The sequence below is a fragment of the Nerophis lumbriciformis genome, linkage group LG03 (assembly GCF_033978685.3).
Source record: "Nerophis lumbriciformis linkage group LG03, RoL_Nlum_v2.1, whole genome shotgun sequence".
Classification (NCBI taxonomy): Eukaryota; Metazoa; Chordata; class Actinopteri; order Syngnathiformes; family Syngnathidae; genus Nerophis; species Nerophis lumbriciformis.
This window is the reverse complement of record NC_084550.2, coordinates 33,605,283-33,626,242: the sequence shown is the minus strand read 5'-3', so window position 1 is coordinate 33,626,242 and position 20,960 is coordinate 33,605,283. Positions and strand designations below refer to the sequence as shown.

At 34.2% G+C, this 20,960-nt stretch overlaps 1 protein-coding gene across 1 annotated transcript in view; it reads right to left on the bottom strand.

Annotated features, from left to right (window-relative positions):
* Window positions 1–6,462, bottom strand: part of rap1gapb (RAP1 GTPase activating protein b) — a 519,058-nt gene extending 512,596 nt beyond the window's left edge. Inside the window, exon 1 of the mRNA XM_061937643.1 lies at window positions 6,351–6,462. Coding sequence (XP_061793627.1) covers window positions 6,351–6,367 — 17 coding nt within the window. The 5' untranslated portion in view covers window positions 6,368–6,462. The remainder of the gene's footprint in view (window positions 1–6,350) is intronic.
* Between the last annotated feature and the right edge of the window lie 14,498 nt (window positions 6,463–20,960).

Sequence of the window (20,960 nt, the reverse complement as noted above, 5' to 3'; positions counted from 1 at the left end):
GTGTTTTATGTCTTTTTAATATGATTGTCCATGAACCATAGAGACATTATAAATAATTCTGATCACATTTAAAACATTATATGACATAAATTAATGATTATAATAAAATGTAAATGCTAAAATTAATAAGTTAGGATACAATCACAGTGATTGATAATATGTCATATCATGGTTGACAACATTATGGTTCAGTTGATGAATTCATGTTTATTATTTACATTATGATGATTCAAGATAGATACATTGTTTTATGTTCATGTTTACTTGTAGGTTATTACCTGCTTCTGCTTCTGCTTCTGCTGCTGCTGCTGCTGCTGCTGCTGCTACTGTTTCTGCAATAGTACCAAATAAAACAAGCAAAAGAGTGCAGTGCGAGTAATTCCTTTTATGCTGAGTGACGACCCCTATTCAGAGGGCCAATACGGAAAAAACTGAACACACAATGTTGACATATATAGTTATATTTTGATAAACAATCATAAATTAATCTTTTAGCACATTCACAATGTTGACATCTATAGTAATATTTTGAGAAAAAATCCAATTAATCTCTCAGCACTTACACAATGTTGACATCTATAGTTATATTTTGATAAAAAATCAAATGAATCTTTCAGCACATACACAATGTTGACATATATAGTTATATTTTGAAAAACAATCATCAATGAATCTTTCAGCACATACACAATGTTGACATCTATAATTATATTTTGATAAAAAATCATAAATGAATCTATTAGCACATACACAATGTTGACATCTATAGTTATATTTTGTTAAACAATCATAAATGAATCTTTCAGCACATACACAATGTTGACATCTATAGTTATATTTTGATAAGCAAACAAATTAATCTTTCAGCACGTACACAATATTGACATCTATAGTTATATTTTGATAAAAAATCATGAATGAATCTGTCAGCACATACACAATGTTGACATCTATAGTTATATTTTGATAATCATAAATGAATCTTTCAGCACATACACAATGTTGACATCTATAGTTATAGTTTGATAAAAAATCATGAATGAATATGTCAGCACATACACAATGTTGACATCTATAGTTATATTTTGATAAACAATCATGAATGAATCTGTCAGCACATACACAATGTTGACATCTATAGTTATATTTTGATAAGCAAACAAATTAATCTTTCAGCACGTACAAAATGTTGACATCTATAGTTATATTTTGATAAACAATCATAAATGAATCATTCAGCACATACACAATGTTGACATCTATAGTTATATATTGATAAAAAATCATAAATGAATCTATTAGCACATACACAATGTTGACATCTATAATTATATTTTGATAAACAAATGAGTCTTTCAGCACATACACAATGTTGACATCTATAGTTATATTTTGATAAACAATCATAAATGAATCTTTCAGCACATACACAATGTTGACATCTATAGTTATATTTTGATAAACAATCATAAATGAATCTTTTAGCACATACACAATGTTGACATATATAGTTATATTTTGATAAACAATCATAAATGAATCTTTTAGCACATACACAATGTTGACATATATAGTTATATTTTGATAAACAATCATAACTTAATATTTCAGCACATACACAATGTTGATATCTATAGTTATATTTTGATAAACAATCATAAATGAATCTTTCAGCACATACACAATGTTGACATAAATAGTAATATTTTTTTAAACAACCATAAATGAATCTTTCAGCACGTACTTAATGTTGACATCTATAGTTTTTTTTTGATAAACAATCATATTAATCGTTCAGCACATACACAATGTTGACATCTATAGTTATATTTTGATAAACAATCAAAGAATCTTTCAGCACATACACGATGTTGACATCTATACTTATATTTTGATAAACAATCATAAATTAATATTTCAGCACGTACACAATGTTGACATATATAGTTATTTTTTGATAAACAATCATAAATGAATATTTCAGCACATACACAATGTTTACATATATAGTTATATTTTGATAAACAATCATAAATGAATCTTTCAGCACATACACAATGTTGACACCTATAGTTATATTTTGATTAACAATCATAAATGAATCTTTCAGCACATACACAATGTTGACATCTATAGTTATATTTTGATAAACAATCATAAATGAATCTTTCAGCACATACACCATGTTGACATCTATAGTTATATTTTGATAAACAATCATAAATGAATTTTTCAGCACGTACACAATGTTGACATCTATAGTTATATTTTGACAAAAAATCAAATTAATCTTTCAGCACTTAAACAATGTTGACATCTATAGTTATATTTTGATAAACAATCATAGATGAATCTTTCAGCACGTACCCAATGTTGACATCTATAGTTATATTTTGATAAACAATCATAAATGAATTTTTCAGCACGTACAAAATGTTGACATTTATAGTTATATTTTGACAAAAAATCAAATTAATCTTTCAGAACTTAAACAATGTTGACATCTATAGTTATATTTTGATAAACAATCATAGATGAATCTTTCAGCACGTACACAATGTTGACATCTATAGTCATATTTTGATAAACAATCATAAATTAATCTTTCAGCACGTACACAATGTTGACATCTATAGTTATATTTTGACAAATAATCAAATACATTTTTCAGCACATACACAATGTTGACATCTATAGTTATATTTTGATAAACAATCATAAATGAATCTTACAGCACGTACACAATGTTGACATCTATAGTTATATTTTGATAAACAATCATGAATTAATATTTCAGCACATACACAATGGTGACATCTATATTTATTTTTAGATTAGCAATCATTAATAAATATTTCAGCACATACACAATGTTCACATCTGTAGTTATATTTTGACAAAAAATCAAATCAATCTTTCAGCACTTACACAATGTTGTCATCTATAGTTATATTTTGATAAACAATCCTAAATTAAACTTTCACCACATACTTAATGTTAACATCTATAGTTGTATTTTGATTAACAATCATAAATTAATATTTCAGGACATACACAATGTTGACATCTATAGTTATATTTTGATAAAAATCATCAATTAATCTCTCAGCACTTAAACAATGTTGACATCTATAGTTATATTTTGATAAACAATCATAAATGAATCTTTCAGAACATAAACAATGTTGACATCTATAGTTATATTTTGATAAACAATCATCAATGAATCTTTTAGCACATACACAATGTTGACATTTATAGTTATATTTTGACAAAAAAATCAAATTAATCTTTCAGCACATACACAATGTTGACATCTATAGTTATATTTTGATAAACAATCATAAATGAATCTTTTAGCACATACACAATGTTGACATTTATAGTTATATTTTGATAAACAATCATAAATTAATATTTCAGCACATACTCAATGTTGACATCTATAGTTATATTTTGATAAAAACACTACTCATAAACGATGCGTGCAACAACAACAACAACAACAAACATGGCAGTAGACGTGAAGTTAAATCATGAAATACAACATTACCCGAGCAAAAACAATACATATTTATCTGGGAGAGTGTTGATACCAATGTCCTTGACTCAGACTTACACAAAGAAGTTGTAGACCTCCATGCTTTTACAAGCTTCATGTTTTGTCGTGTAGAAAGATGTCTGGAGTACAATAGTTCATATGTCTGGGAACTCCACCGACAAATAATCCTTGATATCACTCCACACATCTTTTTATGATAAAGTATAGGATCTAATACATTGCATATGTTATTTTTTTGCTGGTATCTGCTTTTTGCAGGAAGATCTAGACCCCTTGTGCACTCAGATAGTTCACACACTGCTTGCTGTACAACAGCCATCTTGGCTAGGTTGACCACCACTGCTTTTATTTTTTATTTATTTATTTTTTATTGACATCCAGCATTAAGACATTTCTATCCATTACATCATATTTGCATACATCGTTCATCTATTGTCTGCCATAAAAGTCAAAATAATATATTTTTTTGTTTATATCCCAACGATGCCACCCCTACCTTCAGAAGAAAAAAAAGAGAAAAACAGCAAAAAAAACAAAACAAATTAATAATAAAATTAACAAATAAATAAAATAATATTAATAATAATAATAAATTAAAGAATATAAACAGATAGTAAATTAAAAAAATTAAACTATAAACATGTAGGGAGTAGTGTTGTTTCGATATCAATATTTTGGTACCGGCACCAAAATGTATTTTGATACTTTTCGGTACTTTTCTAAATAAAGGGACCACAAAAAATGTCCTTATTGTCTTAATTTAACAAAAAATGTTAGCGTACATGAAACATATGTTTACTATTGTAATTTAGTCCTTAAATAAAATAGTGAACATACTAGACAACTTGTCTTTTAGTAGTAAGTAAACAAACAAAGACTCCTAATTAGTCTGCTGACGTATGCAGTAACATATTGTGTCATTTATACAACTATTATTTTGTCAACATTATAAAGGACAAACTGTAAAAATGGATTATTAATCTACTTGTTCATTTACTGTTAATATTTGCTTATTTTCTGTTTCAACATGTTCTATCTACATTTCTGTTCAAATGTAATAATCACTTATTCTTCTCTTCTTTGATACTTTACATTAGTTTTGGATGACACCACACATTTAGGTATGGATCCGATACCAAGTAGTTACAGGATCATACATTGGTCATATTCAAAGTCCTCATGCGTCCAGGGACGTATTTCCTGACTTTATAAACATAATATAAATTTTTTAAAAAGGAAAAAAGATTTTGTGACGATAAAAAATTTCGATCATAGTAGTATCGACTATTGTACTTGGTATCATTACAGTGGATGTCAGGTGTAGATCCTCCCATGGCGTTTGTTTACATTGTGACGCCGGTGAGCTATTGTATCCTCCTACGGTGTGTAGTGAAGCATGTTTAGCTATTCCTCGTCCTCCAGTGATAATGCTACTTGTAAGAAACGTTCTTTATTTGTCGCCATAGAGGCCAGGATTAGTGATTTCGAAGTAGCTAAAACACTGCAGACAGCTAGCCATGTCTTAAAGCAGCTCTTCCTGAGGGTGTTTCAGTGTTATAACTTCACCTTTATCTTTGCTTTTTACACCAAAATGCGTCCGTTCTCCCTTTTCTGTCTACACACTGTGTCTGCTTGTAAGTACTCTGTGTGTGTGCGCTGCCCAACATGCTCCTCTGCTCCTAAAACCAGCAAAGTCACGAAATGATGATGACGGAGGGGCAGGATCGGTACTTTTTAGAGGCGGTATAGTACCGAATATGATTGTAGTAAAAGTATACCGTACAACCCTAATAGGGAGTTATCTTTTTTAAACAATCGCTAATTCGAGAAAATAATGTTGCGTGACATATTGACCCAGTGCTCCCAGTATGAAGTACATTTTTCCAATTTATAATTAATAAAAGTCGTTATCTTCTCCATTTTATGACCACCAATGCATTTCACTTCCGGGAAGAAGTCATGTGACTGAATACAAGCAATACCACTGTAAACAGGAGTACAGCAAGTGTAAACACAAACACACACAATGTCATTAGAAACAGATTCTATTTTACTTGTAATCTATTACTATTGCCCTATGACAAGGGTCGGCAACCCAAAATGTTGAAAGAGCCATATTGGACCAAAAATACAAAAACAAATCTGTCTGGAGCCACAAAAAATTAAAAGCCATATTACATACAGATAGTGTGTCATGAGATATAAATTGAATTAAGAGGATTTAAAGGAAACTAAATGACATCAAATATAGCTACAAATGAGGCATAATGATGCAATATGTACATATAGCTAGCCTAAATAGCATGTTAGCATCGATTAGCTTGCAGTCATGCATTGACCAAATATGCCCGATTAGCACTCCACACAAGTCAATAACGTCAACAAAACTCACCTTTGTGCATTCACGCACAACGTTAAAAGTGTGGTGGACAAAATGAGAAAGAAAAAGAAGTGGCATAAAACACGTCCTAGAAAGTCGGAGAAAGTTATACATGTAAACAAACTAAGGTGAGTTCAAGGACGGCCAAAATTAGTAGGACAAAACGGCGCTCCCCAAATAATCAGTGAAGCATATTTAATATAAACAGTGTGCTTTATAATGTCATGTTTTTCCTCCTACAGAAACCATATTAACACAAAAAATATATTTTTTTGCCCTCATCTTTTTGCATTTTAAATACATTTTTGAAAAAGCTCCAGAGAGCCACTAGGGCGGCGCTAAAGAGCCGCATGCGGCTCTAGAGCCGCGGGTTGCCGACCCCCGCCCTATGAGTTACTTATGAGTTACCTGTTGTGTGCTGGCATGTTGTGATGTTTGCCATTCCAAAGGATGGGGGGGGACGGCGGGCAGCGTGCAGGTAAGATGATGAAGTAATCCACAATACAAAGACCAAGTGTAGCCGACGAGAGTTGCAATGGAAGCAAAACAGCACAACAATGGACCAGCGTCCACACGGCGGGAAAGGGGAGTGATTAGGATTGGCAGCCAGTGTGAGTCCTGATTAGCCAAACAGACACAGGTGTGAAGGGCCAATGCGCCTAGCAACAAGAAAAGGTAAACAAGGGAGGAAAGGAGCTTTGACAACATAGGAGAATAATACAAAACACAAACATGCATCCATCTATCCATTTTCTACCCAATTATTATAGGATAGGTTGGACTTTATTCATCCCACACTGGGAAATGATGTGCGGATTCTGCACAAAAAATAAGGCAAAAACTAGAAATGTCCGATAATGGCTTTTTTACCGATATCCGATATTGTCCAACTCTTAATTACCGATTCCGATATCAACCGATACCGATATATACAGTCGTGGAATGAACACATTATTATGCCTTTGTCAACAAATGCGTGAGCAAATTGTTGAAAAGCTTAAGTAAAACCTTACGATAGCACGTGCTATGCATGAAAACATTACTATCAAACATGTGACGGTTTAATAAGTAAAAATTATTTGAAGCATGCTAACTTTTTGAGCTAATTTTACAATTGTTTACCACAGAGTCACTTTGTCACTGTTAGCCTGCTAACGTTAGCAGACTAACAGGTAGCGTGTTTTATATACACCAAGTTACATGACTGTAAGGTGTATAGCGTAAAAATAGCTTAACAAAAAATAAAGTTAGCACAATAATGTTAGCATGCTAAATTTAATCAATAACTCCACGGTGGCGTTTTGGTGAATTTACTGAGGAATTTGTCAAAGTGAAACAATACAAAAAGAATGTTGTTTTAAGTTTATAATACTAACACAGACACTTGTAAACATGTTAGCATATTAGCTAATGCTAATGACCCCAGCTTGATTACATTACAATAGCACGTAAAAATATGCATGAAAACATTACTATCAAACATCACACAATCTCCAGTTTCTCTTTTCAACATGTGATGGTTTAGTAAGTAAAAATTGTTTGAAGCATGCTAACTTTTTCAGCTAAATTTACAATTGTTTACCCCAGAGTCACTTTGTCATCGTTAGCCTGCTAACGTTAGCAGGCTAACAGGTAGCATGTTTTATATACACCAAGTTACATGACTGTAAGGTGTATAGCGTAAAAATAGCTTAACAAAAAATAAAGTTAGCACGTTAATGTTAGCATGCTAAATTTAATCAATAACTCCGCCGTGGCGTTTTGGTGAATTTACTGAGGAATTTGTCAAAGTGAAACAATACAAAAATAATGTTGTTTTAAGTTAATAATACTAACACAGACACTTGTAAACATGTTAGCATATTAGCTAATGCTAATGACCCCAGCTTGATTACATTATGATAGCACCTACAAATATGCATGAAAACATTACTATCAAACATGTGACGGTTTAATAAGTAAAAATTGTTTGAAGCATGCTAACTTTTTGAGCAAATTTTACAATTGTTTACCACAGAGTCACTTTGTCACTGTTAGCCTGCTAACGTTAGCATGCTAACAGGTAGCATGTTTTATATACACCAAGTTACATGACTGTAAGGTGTATAGCGTAAAAATAGCTTAACAAAAAAAAAAAAATGTTAGCATGTTAATGTTAGCACGCTAAATTTAATCAATGACTCCACGGTGGCGTTTTGGTGAATTTACTGAGGAATTTGTGAAAGTGAAACAATACAAAAATAATGTTGTTTTAAGTTAAAAATACTAACACAGACACTTGTAAACATGTTAGCATATTAGCTGATGCTAATGACCCCAGCTTGATTACATTACGATAGCACCTACAAATATGCATAAAAACATTACTATCAAACATGTGGTGGTTTAATAAGTAAAAATAGTTTGAAGCATGCTAACTTTTTGAGCTAATTTTACAATTGTTTACCCCAGAGTCACTTTGTCACCGTTAGCCTGCTAACGTTAGCAGACTAACAGGTAGCGTGTTTTATACACACCAAGTTACATGACTGTAAGGTGTATAGCGTAAAAATAGCTTAACAAAAAATAAAGTTAGCACGTTAATGTTAGCATGCTAAATTTAATCAATAACTCCACGGTGGCGTTTTGGTGAATTTACTGAGGAATTTGTGAAAGTGAAACAATACAAAAAGAATGCTATTGTAAGTTATTAATACTAACACAGACACTTGTAAACATGTTAGCATAATAGCTAATGCTAATGACCCCAGCTTGATTACATTACAATAGCACGTAAAAATATGCATGAAAACATTACTATCAAACATGTGATGGTTTAATAAGTAAAAATTGTTTGAAGCATGCTAACTTTTTCAGCTAAATTTACAATTGTTTACCCCAGAGTCACTTTGTCATCGTTAGCCTGCTAACGTTAGCAGGCTAACTAGGGTGACCAGGTGTCCGGATTTAGGCCGGACAGTCCGGATTTTTAATGCCCTGTCCGGCGTCCGGTGCAGCTTCAAGCCGGACACGTATTTGTCCTCCTTTTTGAGGCACTAGGCTTGAAGAGCGGATTTTTTTCATCTTTGCTGGGCTGCAGCGCAATAGCCAATCAAAGACCGTAAAAAATGCCCCCAACGCAGTAACGTATCAAATGATTGGCTAAGAGCTGTGTCGGATACAAATCTGCTTATCATTGGTTAAAAAAGTAAACAAGGGTCCATGTGCTGTTGCGGCATTGACAGAAAGTTAGCATCATGCCAAAACGCAAGACCTCGTTTAATTCTGAATGGATAAAAGAGAACGAATTTATAACGAAAAGCAGTCGAGACTCATTCCATGGCTTCTGCACACTTTGTCGATGTGATGTCGACGTAAGTAGTCAGGGGAATGCTGCAATTGAACGGCATGCGGGTGCGCGGATAAACATAAAAGTAATAAACGTGCGGCAAGTACCTCTTCAATGAGGAAATTTTTTCGTGAAGTTTCGTCGCCCCTGGATGACAAGATAACCGCTGCGAGCTGTGCAAGGTGTACCATGCTGTAAAGCAGTGGTTCTCAAATGGTACCCTGGGGGTATGTAATGTAATGTAAGTTCATAAACTGAACATCAAATCAAGTAGGCTATTCCATTCATTACCATAAACCCAGAGTTTCCCCCCATGCCATGATGGTTTGACCCTCACTAAAATGTCTGTCAAAAAGAACTGTGAAAAGAAATGCAACAATGCAATGTTCAGTGTTGACAGCTAGATTTTTTGTAGACATGTTCCATAAATATTGATGTTAAAGATTTCTTTTTTTGTGAATAAATGTTTAGAATTAAGTTCCTGAATCCAGGTGGACCTCTATTACAATCCCCAAAGAGGGCACTTTAAGTTGATGATTACTTCTATGTGTAGAAATCTTTATTTATAATTGAATCACTTGTTTATTTTTCAACAAGTTTTTAGTTGTTTTATATATATTTTTCCAAATAGTTCAAGAAAGACCACTACAAATGAGCAATATTTTGCACTGTTATACAATCTAATAAATCAGAAACTGATGACATAGTGCTGTATTTTACTTCTTTATCTCTTTTTTTCAACCAAAAATGCTTTGCTCTGATTAGGGGGCACTTGAATTAAAAAAATGTTCACAGGGGGTACATCACTAAAAAAAAGGGTTGAGAACCACTGCTGTAAAGCATCACCAGTCCTACAGAAGTTTAGACTGCGGCATGAAAGTGGACCGGGAGATTTTCAGTGACTATCCCACAGCTAAAGGGATGGCCTGTGGCCGAACAAGAGCCAAGGCATTGTGCGAGAACGTCATCGCTCACTATTCAGTACAGGAACATACCGACTACATAAAAGAAAACAACCTACCCTTTTCCGTGGCAACCGACGCCTCAAATAAAGGAACAAACAAGTGTTTTCCCATTGTGGTAAGGTATTTTCACTTTGATGAAGGCATCCAACATGTCCTGTTGGATTTTTATAGTGACAGCAAAGAAACGTCAGAAGCCATAACAAACCAGCTGCTGGCAAAACTTGAGATGTCTGGCTTAGAGGTGAAAAACATGTCTGCATATGCAGCAGACAATGCCAGTGTCAATTGTGGCAAACATAACAGTGTATCAGAAGCTGAAACTGAGCCAAAAAGATGTGCTCCCTGCAAACTGTTTGGCCCATATTCTGCATAACGCAACCAGATATGCAGCAAGCAGCCTTGATGTTGATGTGGAAAATTTTTTGTGGCATTTTTCTTTTTATTATATATGTTAACTACATTTAAGTCCACAGATGTTATGCTTTGTGGCACTCTGCACTTGAAAAGATTAATCTCAGTGGTCACTTTTTGAACACCACAATGTATTGAATAAATACAAATACTGTTAACAAACACTTGACTTTAATATTTTTTCCTATTCAGCCACACAAACATCATCTTTAAACCACTCAAAATTGTACTATAAATAAGAGTATACCAGAGTCCTATGTACACCATAGTAATTTATTGATATGCCGCATAATGTCCTCCTTTTTGGTGTCATGGAAATGGTCACCCTAAGGCTAACAGGTAGCATGTTTTATATACACCAAGTTACACGACTGTAAGGTGTATAGCGTAAAAATAGCTTAACAAAAAATAAAGTTAGCACGTTAATGTTAGCATGCTAAATTTAATCAATAACTCCGCGGTGGCGTTTTGGTGAATTTACTGAGGAATTTGTCAAAGTGAAACAATACAAAAATAATGTTGTTTTAAGTTAATAATACTAACACAGACACTTGTAAACATGTTAGCATATTAGCTAATGCTAATGACCCCAGCTTGATTACATTTTGATAGCACGTGCTATGCATGAAAACATTACTATCAAACATGTGATGGTTTAATAAGTAAAAATAGTTTGAAGCATGCTAACGTTTTGAGCTAATTTTACAATTGTTTACCCCAGAGTCATTTTGTCACTGTTAGCCTGCTAACGTTAGCAGGCTAACAGGTAGCATGTTTTATATACACCAAGTTACATGACTGTAAGGTGTATAGCGTAAAAATACCTTAACAAAAAAAAGAAGTTAGCATGTTAATGTTAGCACGCTAAATTTAATCAATAACTCCACGGTGGCGTTTTGGTGAATTTACTAAGGAATTTGTGAAAGTGAAACAATACAAAAATAATGTTGTTTTAAGTTAATAATACTAACACAGACACTTGTAAACATGTTAGCATATGAGCTAATGCTAATGACCCCAGCTTGATTACATTATGATAGCACCTACAAATATGCATGAAAACATTACTATCAAACATGTGACGGTTTAATAAGTAAACATTGTTTGAAGCATGCTAACTTTTTGAGCTAATTTTACAATTGTTTACCACAGAGTCACTTTGTCACTGTTAGCCTGCTAACGTTAGCACGCTAACAGGTAGCATGTTTTATATATACCAAGTTACATGACTGTAAGGTGCATAGCGTAAAAATAGCTTAACAAAAAAAAAAAAAGTTAGCATGTTAATGTTAGCACGCTAAATTTAATCAATGACTCCACGGTGGCGTTTTGGTGAATCTACTGAGGAATTTGTGAAAGTGAAACAATACAAAAATAATGTTGTTTTAAGTTAAAAATACTAACACAGACACTTGTAAAGATGTTAGCATATTAGCTGATGCTAATGACCCCAGCTTGATTACATTACGATAGCACCTACAAATATGCATGAAAACATTACTATCAAAAATGTGATGGTTTAATAATTAAAAATAGTTTGAAGCATGCTAACTTTTTGAGCTAATTTTACAAATGTTTACCCCAGAGTCACTTTGTCACTGTTAGCCTGCTAACGTTAGCAGGCTAACAGGTAGCATGTTTTATATACACCAAGTTACATGACTGTAAGGTGTATAGCGTAAAAATACCTTAACAAAAAAAAAAAAGTTAGCATGTTAATGTTAGCACACTAAATTTAATCAATAACTCCACGGTAGCGTTTTGGTGAATTTACTGAGGAATTTGTCAAAGTGAAACAATACAAAAAGAATGTTGTTTTAAATTAATAATACTAACACAGACACTTGTAAACATGTTAGCATATTAGCTAATGCTTCATTACATTACGATAGCACGTGCAAAAATGCATGAAAACATTACTATCAAACATTTCGCCGTTTAGTAAGTTTAGAATTGTTTTAAGCATGCTAACTTATTGAGCTAATTTTACAACCTGGTAAAATTGGTATGTGGCACTTTGTAACTGTTAGCCTGCAAACGTTAGCAGGCTAGCATGTTTTACATACCACGTTACATGACTAAGGTGTATGGCTGTGGAATTAGAGGAAAAAGTTAGCATGCTAACAGTTAACAAGTGTCACATACCAAGTTATATGACTCTGGGGTAAACATGTTAGTGTATTAGCCAATGCTAACGACGCTAGCTTCGTTACAATTCAATACCACGTACAAATTTGCAGACATCACACATGGGACGGTTTAGTCAGTTAGAATTGTTTTAGTTATATTGTAAAACTTACAAACGTTGCTTGGAGTGATGAATGAATAATCCATACGAGTAGAAATGCTATCGACGGCTGGAAGACGGAATGGCACTTGTACTTCCGGTTGAAAGCTCATTCTAAACAGAGCGAACTCGTCCGAGAGACGCCATAGAACAAACAATATAACACCTTTTCTGTGTCTTTGATTTTATTTTTATTTTTTTGGTATTACTAATCCATAAATTAGCCGCACAGTTTAATAAGCCGCATGGATCAAAGTGCAGGAAAGAAGTCTTATAGTCCAGATTAATTTACGGTACATATCATCACAATCTGTTTGTGTCTCTCACTAAAAAAACTATACCATAGATTCGAATTTGGGCAAAATCTATGGAATCAGAGTCAACAGGTCTTCAAAAATATGGATTGTTTTGTTGCAACACTGCCGTCAAAGTTATGTTTGGTTATGGTTTTCATCATTGTTGTGCTATTTTTAAAGATGACACACAATACAGGGTTTGTAGTAGGGTACCGGTACTAGTATAGTATCGCGGTACTAATGAATCAGAAATGGTACTATACTCTGTTTGAAAAGTACCGGTTCCTCGTAACATGAAGTAAGTTTCTTACAAGTGGGGCAGTATAAGTTGGTTGGTAGAGTGGCCGTGCCAGCAACTTGAGGGTTCCAGGTTCGATCCCCGCTTCCGCCATCCTCGTCACTGCCGTTGTGCCCTTCGGCAAGACACTTTACCCACCTGCTCCTAGTGCCAACCACACTGGTTTAAATGTAACTTACATATTGGGTTTCACTATGTAAAAGCACTTTGAGTCACTAGAGAAAAAGCGCTATATGAATATAATTCACTTCACTTACAAGTATTATAATCACTGGAGGACGAGGAATAGCTAAATATGCTTCACTACACACCGTAGGACGATACAATAGCTCACCAAAAGCTATCGCTCCTGAATGTAAACAAACCCCATGGGTGGATCTACACCTGACATCCGCTGTAATGATACCAAGTACAAAAGTGTATCTAGTCGATACTACTATGATTACATCAATATTTTTTATCGTCACAAAATCTTTTTTATTTAAAAAAAAATTCAAATTATATTCATAAAGACAGGAAATACGTCCCTGGACACTTTGAATATGTCCAATGTATGATCCTGTAACTACTTGGTATCGTGTCGATACCTAAATGTGTGGTATCATCCAAAACTAATGTAAAGTATCAAAGAAGAGAAGAATACGTGATTATTACATTTTAACAGAAGTGTAGATAGAACATGTTAAAACAGAAAACAATGCGACACCTACCCTTTACATCAGTATTTCTTAACCATATTATTATTGGTTTATTATTTATTATATTTTCTTGTATGATCCTGTAACCACTTGGTATCGGATCGATACCTAAATGTGTGGTATCATCCAAAACTAATGTAAAGTATCAAAGAAGAGAAGAATAAGTGATTATTACATTTTAACAGAAGTGTAGATAGAACATGTTGAAATAGAAAGTAAGCAGATATTAACAGTAAATGAACAAGTAGATTAATCATACAATTTTTTACAGTTTGTCCCTCATAATGTAGACAAAATAATATAATGATAAATGATACAATATGTTAATTAGTCAGCAGACTAATTAGGAGTCTTTGTTTGTTTAATTAGTATTAAAAGAGAAGTTGTCTAGTATGTTCACTATTTTATTTAAGGACTAAATGACAATAATAAACATATGTTTCATGTACACTCACATTTTTTGTTATAATAAAGACAGAAATGCCATTTTTTGTGGTCCCCTTTATTTAGAAAAGTACCGAAAAGTACCAAAATATTGGTATCGGGACAACACTATTCCCTACATGTTTATAGTTGTATTTTTTAATTTACTATCTGTTTATATTCTTTATTTTTATTTATTATTATTATTATTATTAATATTTTATTTATTTGTTAATTTTATTATTAATTTGGTTAACAATAATAAACATATGTTTCATGTACACTAAGATGTTTTGTTCAAATAAAGACAGTAATGCCATTTTTTGTGGTTCCCTTTATTTAGAAAAGTAACGAAAAGTACCGAAAAGTACCAAAATATTGGTATCGGGACAACACTATTCCCTACATGTTTATAGTTGTATTTTTTTAATTTACTATCTGTTTATATTCTTTAGTTTTTATTTAGTATTATTATTATTAATATTTTATTTATTTGTTAATTGTATTTTAAATTTGGTTTACAATAATAAACATATGTTTCATGTACCCTAAGATTTTTTGTTCAAATAAAGACAATAATGCCATTTTTTTGTGGTCCCCTTTATTTAGAAAAGTACCAAAAAGTACCGAAAAGTACCAAAATATTGGTATCGGGACAACACTACTCCTTACATGTTTATAGTTTTATTTTTTTAATTTGCTATCTGTTTATATTCTTTATTTTTTATTTTTTATTATTATTAGCATTATTATTATTAATATTAATATTTCATTTATTTGTTAATTTTATTATTAATTTGTTTTACAATAATAAACATATGTTTCATGTACCCTAAGATTTTTTGTTCAAATAAAGTCAATAATGCCATTTTTTTGTGGTCCCCTTTATTTAGAAAAGTAACAAAAAGTACCGAAAAGTACCAAAATATTGGTATCGGGACAACACTACTCCCTACATGTTTATAGTTTTATTTTTTTAATTTGCTATCTGTTTATATTCTTTATTTTTTATTTATTATTATTATTATTATTATTATTAATATTTCATTTATTTGTTAATTTTATTATTAATTTGGTTTACAATGATAAACATATGTTTCATGTACCCTAAGCTTTTTTGTTCAAATAAAGTCAATAATGCCATTTTTTGTGGTCCCCTTTATTTAGAAAAGTAACAAAAAGTACCGAAAAGTATCAAAATACATTTTGGTACCGGTACCAAAATATTGGTATCGGGACAACACTACAACCTACATGTTTATAGTTTTATTTTTTTAATTTACTATCTGTTTATATTATTTATTGTATTATTATTATTATTATTATTATTATTATTATTATTTTATTTATTTGTTAATTTTATTATTAATTGGTATACATAATAAACATATGTTTCAAGTACACTAAGATTTTTTGTTCAAATAAAGACAATAATGCCATTTTTTTTGTGGTCCCCTTTATTTAGAAAAGTAACGAAAAGTACAGAAAAGTATCAAAATAGATTTTGGTACCGGTACCAGTACCAAAATATTGGTATCGGGACAACACTACAACCTACATGTTTATAGTTTTATTTTTTCAATTTACTATCTGTTTATATTCTTTATTTTTTTTATTATCATTATTATTATTATTATTATTATTATTATTATTATTATTAATATTTTATTTATTTGTTAATTGCATTATTAATTTGGTTTACAATAATAAACATATGTTTCATGTACCCTAAGATTTTTTGTTCAAATATAGACAATAATAACATTTTTTGTGGTCCCCTTTATTTAGAAAACTATCGAAAAAGTATGGAAATACATTTTGATATCGGTACCATAAAATTGGTATCGTTACAACCCTACTTTGTAGAGTGATTTTATTTGAACGCAGCAAAACATTAACCGGCTGCACCCAGGTATGATCCTTGCAACAGAAAGGAGTGACATTTGTTCACCTCAGGCCCATTTCAGTGGCAGCACAAAGTGCAACATTTGCCTTGTGAAGCCGTGGTCGTTACCTGCGGAGGTCTGAGAGCACGGTGACTCGCCACAGTTCCGTCCACAAAGCGAAGCTGGCCTGCAGGTGAGAAAAGAAATATTCCGCTCGCGCTGACGGAGGAGATTGCAACATTGGAACCATTTTGGCTGGACGACGGAACGCCTTTAATGTCTTTTATAGCTGCGCTTGACTATTGCTTTTTAATGATCGCCATTAACCCTTTGTGGCGCTCAAAGCGGTGTGACTAATTGAATGTATTCATTATGCAGACGGACGCTCCACGTTGTGGAGAATATTAATGTCAGAAGGTCGTGACGAGCTGTGCCGTCATTTAGAGAATCATCAGCTGTCGCATGGAGTGACTTTCAAAACGCACTAATATGTTTTCTAGTTCGGATGAAAAAACGCATTGTTGTCATGCTACATGACAACAATGAAAACAATCAGACAAACAACACAGCAGCAGTCTTTGCTTAGCTTATGTTAGCATGTATGTAGCATGCTTAGCTCAGCATGCAATCCTACTGACAATTATTACACATCAATAGTTACTCATAGTTGCAACATTTGCTATTTTTGCTTGTTTTAGCATGTATATCAATCAATCAATCAATCAATGTTTATTTATATAGCCCTAAATCACAAGTGTCTCAAAGGGCTGCACAAGCCACAACGACATCCTCGGTATAGCCCACATAAGAGCAAGGAAAAACTCACCCCAGTGGGACGTCGATGTGAATGACTATGAGAAACCTTGGAGAGGACCGCATATGTGGGTAACCCCCCCCCTCTAGGGAGACCGAATGCAATGGATGTCGAGTGGGTCTAACATAATATTGTGAGAGTCCAGTCCATAGTGGATCCAGCATAACAGTAAGAGTCCAGTCCATAGTGGGGTCAGCAGGAAACCATCCCGAGCGGAGACGGGTCAGCAGCGCAGAGATGTTCCCAACCGATATACAGGCGAGCGGTCCACCCCGGGTCCCGACCCCGGACAGCCAGCACCCCATCCATGGCCACCGGATCTGTGTGTCTCCCCACAAGGGATAGGGGGGAGCAGAGGAGAAAAGAAAAGAAACGGTAGATCAACTGGTCTAAAAAAGGGGGGCTATTCAAAGGCTAGAGTATACAAATGAGTTTTGAGATGGGACTTAAATGTTTCTACTGAGGTAGCATCTCTAACTGTTACCGGGAGGGCATTCCATAGTGCTGGAGCCCGAATAGAAAACGCTCTACAGCCCGCAGACTTTTTTTGGGCTCTGGGAATCACTAATAAGCCGGAGTTCTTTGAACGCAGATTTCTTGCCGGTACATATGGTACAATACAATCGGCAAGATAGGCTGGAGCTAGACCGTGTAGTATTTTATACGTAAGTAGTAAAACCTTAAAGTCACATCTTAAGTGCACAGGAAGCCAGTGCAGGTGAGCCAGTATAGGCGTAATATGATCAAACTTTCTTGTTCTTGTCAAAAGTCTAGCAGCCGCATTTTGTACCAACTGTAATCTTTTAATGCTAGACATAGGGAGACCCGAAAATAATACGTTACAGTAATCGAGACGAGACGTAACGAACGCATGAATAATGATCTCAGCGTCGCTAGTGGACAAAATGGAACGAATTTTAGCGATATTACGGAGATGAAAGAAGGCCGTTTTAGTAACACTCTTAATGTGTGACTCAAAGGAGAGAGTTGGGTCAAAGATAATACCCAGATTCTTTACTGAGTCGCTTTGTGTAATTGTTTGGTTGTCAAATGTTAAGGTGGTATTATCAAATAAATGTCGGTGTTTAGCAGGACCGATAATCAGCATTTCCGTTTTCTTAGTGTTGAGTTGCAAGAAGTTAGCGGACATCCATTGTTTAATTTCATTAAGACACGCCTCCAGCTGACTACAATCCGGCGTGTTGGTCAGCTTTAGGGGCATGTAGAGTTGGGTGTCATCAGCATAGCAATGAAAGCTAACACCGTATTTGCGTATGATGTCGCCTAGCGGCAGCATGTAAATACTAAAGAGTGCATGGCCAAGAACAGAACCTTGGGGGACTCCGCACGTTACCTTAACATAGCCCGAGGTCACATTGTTATGGGAGACGCACTGCATCCTGTCAGTAAGATAAGAGTTAAACCACGACAAGGCTAAGTCTGACATACCAATACGCAGAGGTGTGGACTCGAGTCACATGACTTGGACTCGAGTCAGACTCGAGTCATGAATTTGATGACTTTAGACTCGACTTGACAAAATGTAAAAAGACTTGCAACTCGACTTAGACTTTAACATCAATGACTTGTGACTTCACTTGGACTTGAGCCTTTTGAATTGACATGACTTGACATGACTTGCTACTTTCCCCAAAACCCAAAGATGAAAAAGTTATTCGGGAGTGCTCCGTATTTTGCATTGTGTACTTGTCTATCAGCGTTGCGTGTGTCAGCTGGTGTGGTCTCAGTACAACAGCCAATCAAATTAGATCTACTTTGTTTTCATCACACAGCATTCATCCAATCAAATTGCAGGACAACCAACGAAGAAGACATGTCCAAACCACACGCCAGTGAACAAAAAATGATACCTAAAATAATTTTGTTTGGGTATAAAAATTACGAGGTGGTCAACACAAAACGGTTTGCTGTATGCAACACATGCGGTTCGAAAATTACTGATGGAGAGGCAACAACTTCCAACTTCGTCCGGCATTTGAAGTTGCAAAAAGAACGGTAAGTTTTGAATGTAAGATAACGTTTATTGGCTAAGTAACGTGACTTTTATTTGCTGTGTAGTTAAATCAGTGAGGCTGTAAACTCACTGCTAACGTTATAACGTTATTGCAAACACGGGAATCTGTTGCAGTTCACTACCTTATTCATACTTTTTGTTCAGTGATTTTTTTTTAAGCAGGGTTACGTTAGTCAATATATCACACGTAACGTTAGACGGCGGTCAGCAGCACCGCGTATTTTAGCCACCTAAAAAAAGACAAAAATAGTAAAATAAAGGTCAGTTAAAATGTATACTATATTATGAATATGTGTACCGTTTTAGCTAGCTTTCTGACATACTGTTGGTTGTTTACCTCAGTGGTCCCCAACCACCGGGCCGCGGCCCGGTACTGGTCCGTGGATCGATTGGTATCGGGCCGCACAAGAATTTTTTAATTTTTTTTTAATTTTTTTAATTAAATCAACATAAAAAACACAAGATACACTTACAAGTAGTGCACCAACCCAAAACAACTCTCTCCCCCCTTTTGTTCTGGGCATTGAACATGAAGACTCTTCCTTCACTGTTCCGAGTGGCCATGAGAGTCTTGGCAGTGCCTGCCTCCAGTGCTCCAGTGGAGCGAGTTTTCAGCCATGGTGGCATCATACTACGCCCCCATCGTGCACAAATGACTGACAGACTCTTGACTAATTTGGTCTTTTGCAAATGCAATGCAGCATAGGGCCCTGACATATAAAAAGTACAACTTTTTTGTTATGTTCACGTACATGTCATGTTTTTTCAATGTTAACACTTTTGTACAAATAAGTACATTTGCACTTTATTTTTCAATGTGTTTGTTCTGTAAAGGAATGAGTTAATGTTTAAAATGACTGGTTAATAGTGCTATTATAAAGTGCAATGTCAGCACAATTTTCTTTCCTGCAATTTAAAATGCACTTGTTTTAATAAATAAATACAGCGTTTGAAAAGCATACACAATCTGTGTTAATATATTAGTCTGTGGTTAAAAGGACTTGAAAGGACTCGAAGCTCAAAATGCAGGACTTAGGACTTGACTTGAGACTTTCCAGTCTTGACTTTGGACTTGACTCGGGGCTTGCCTGTCTTGACTCGGGACTTGACTCGGACTTGAGGGCAAAGACTTGAGACTTACTTGTGACTTGCAAAACAATGACTTGGTCCCACCTCTGCCAATACGTGTTTTGATACGCTCTAATAAAATGTTATGATCGACGGTATCGAAAGCAGCGCTAAGATCAAGAAGCAGCAACATAGATGACGCATCAGAATCCATCGTTAGCAGTAGATCATTAGTCATTTTTGCGAGGGCTGTCTCCGTAGAGTGATTTGCCCTGAAACCGGATTGAAAAGGTTCACAGAGATTGTTAGACATTAAGTGTTCATTTAGCTGCTGTGCGACAATTTTTTCGAGGATTTTCGAGATAAACGGAAGGTGGGACACCGGCCGGTAGTTTACCATGAGGTCAGGATCGAGGTTAGGTCTTTTGAGCAAAGGATGAATAACCGCTTTTTTGAATGCTAGTGGAACAGTGCCAGAGGAAAGTGATAAGTTTATAATATTTAGCACT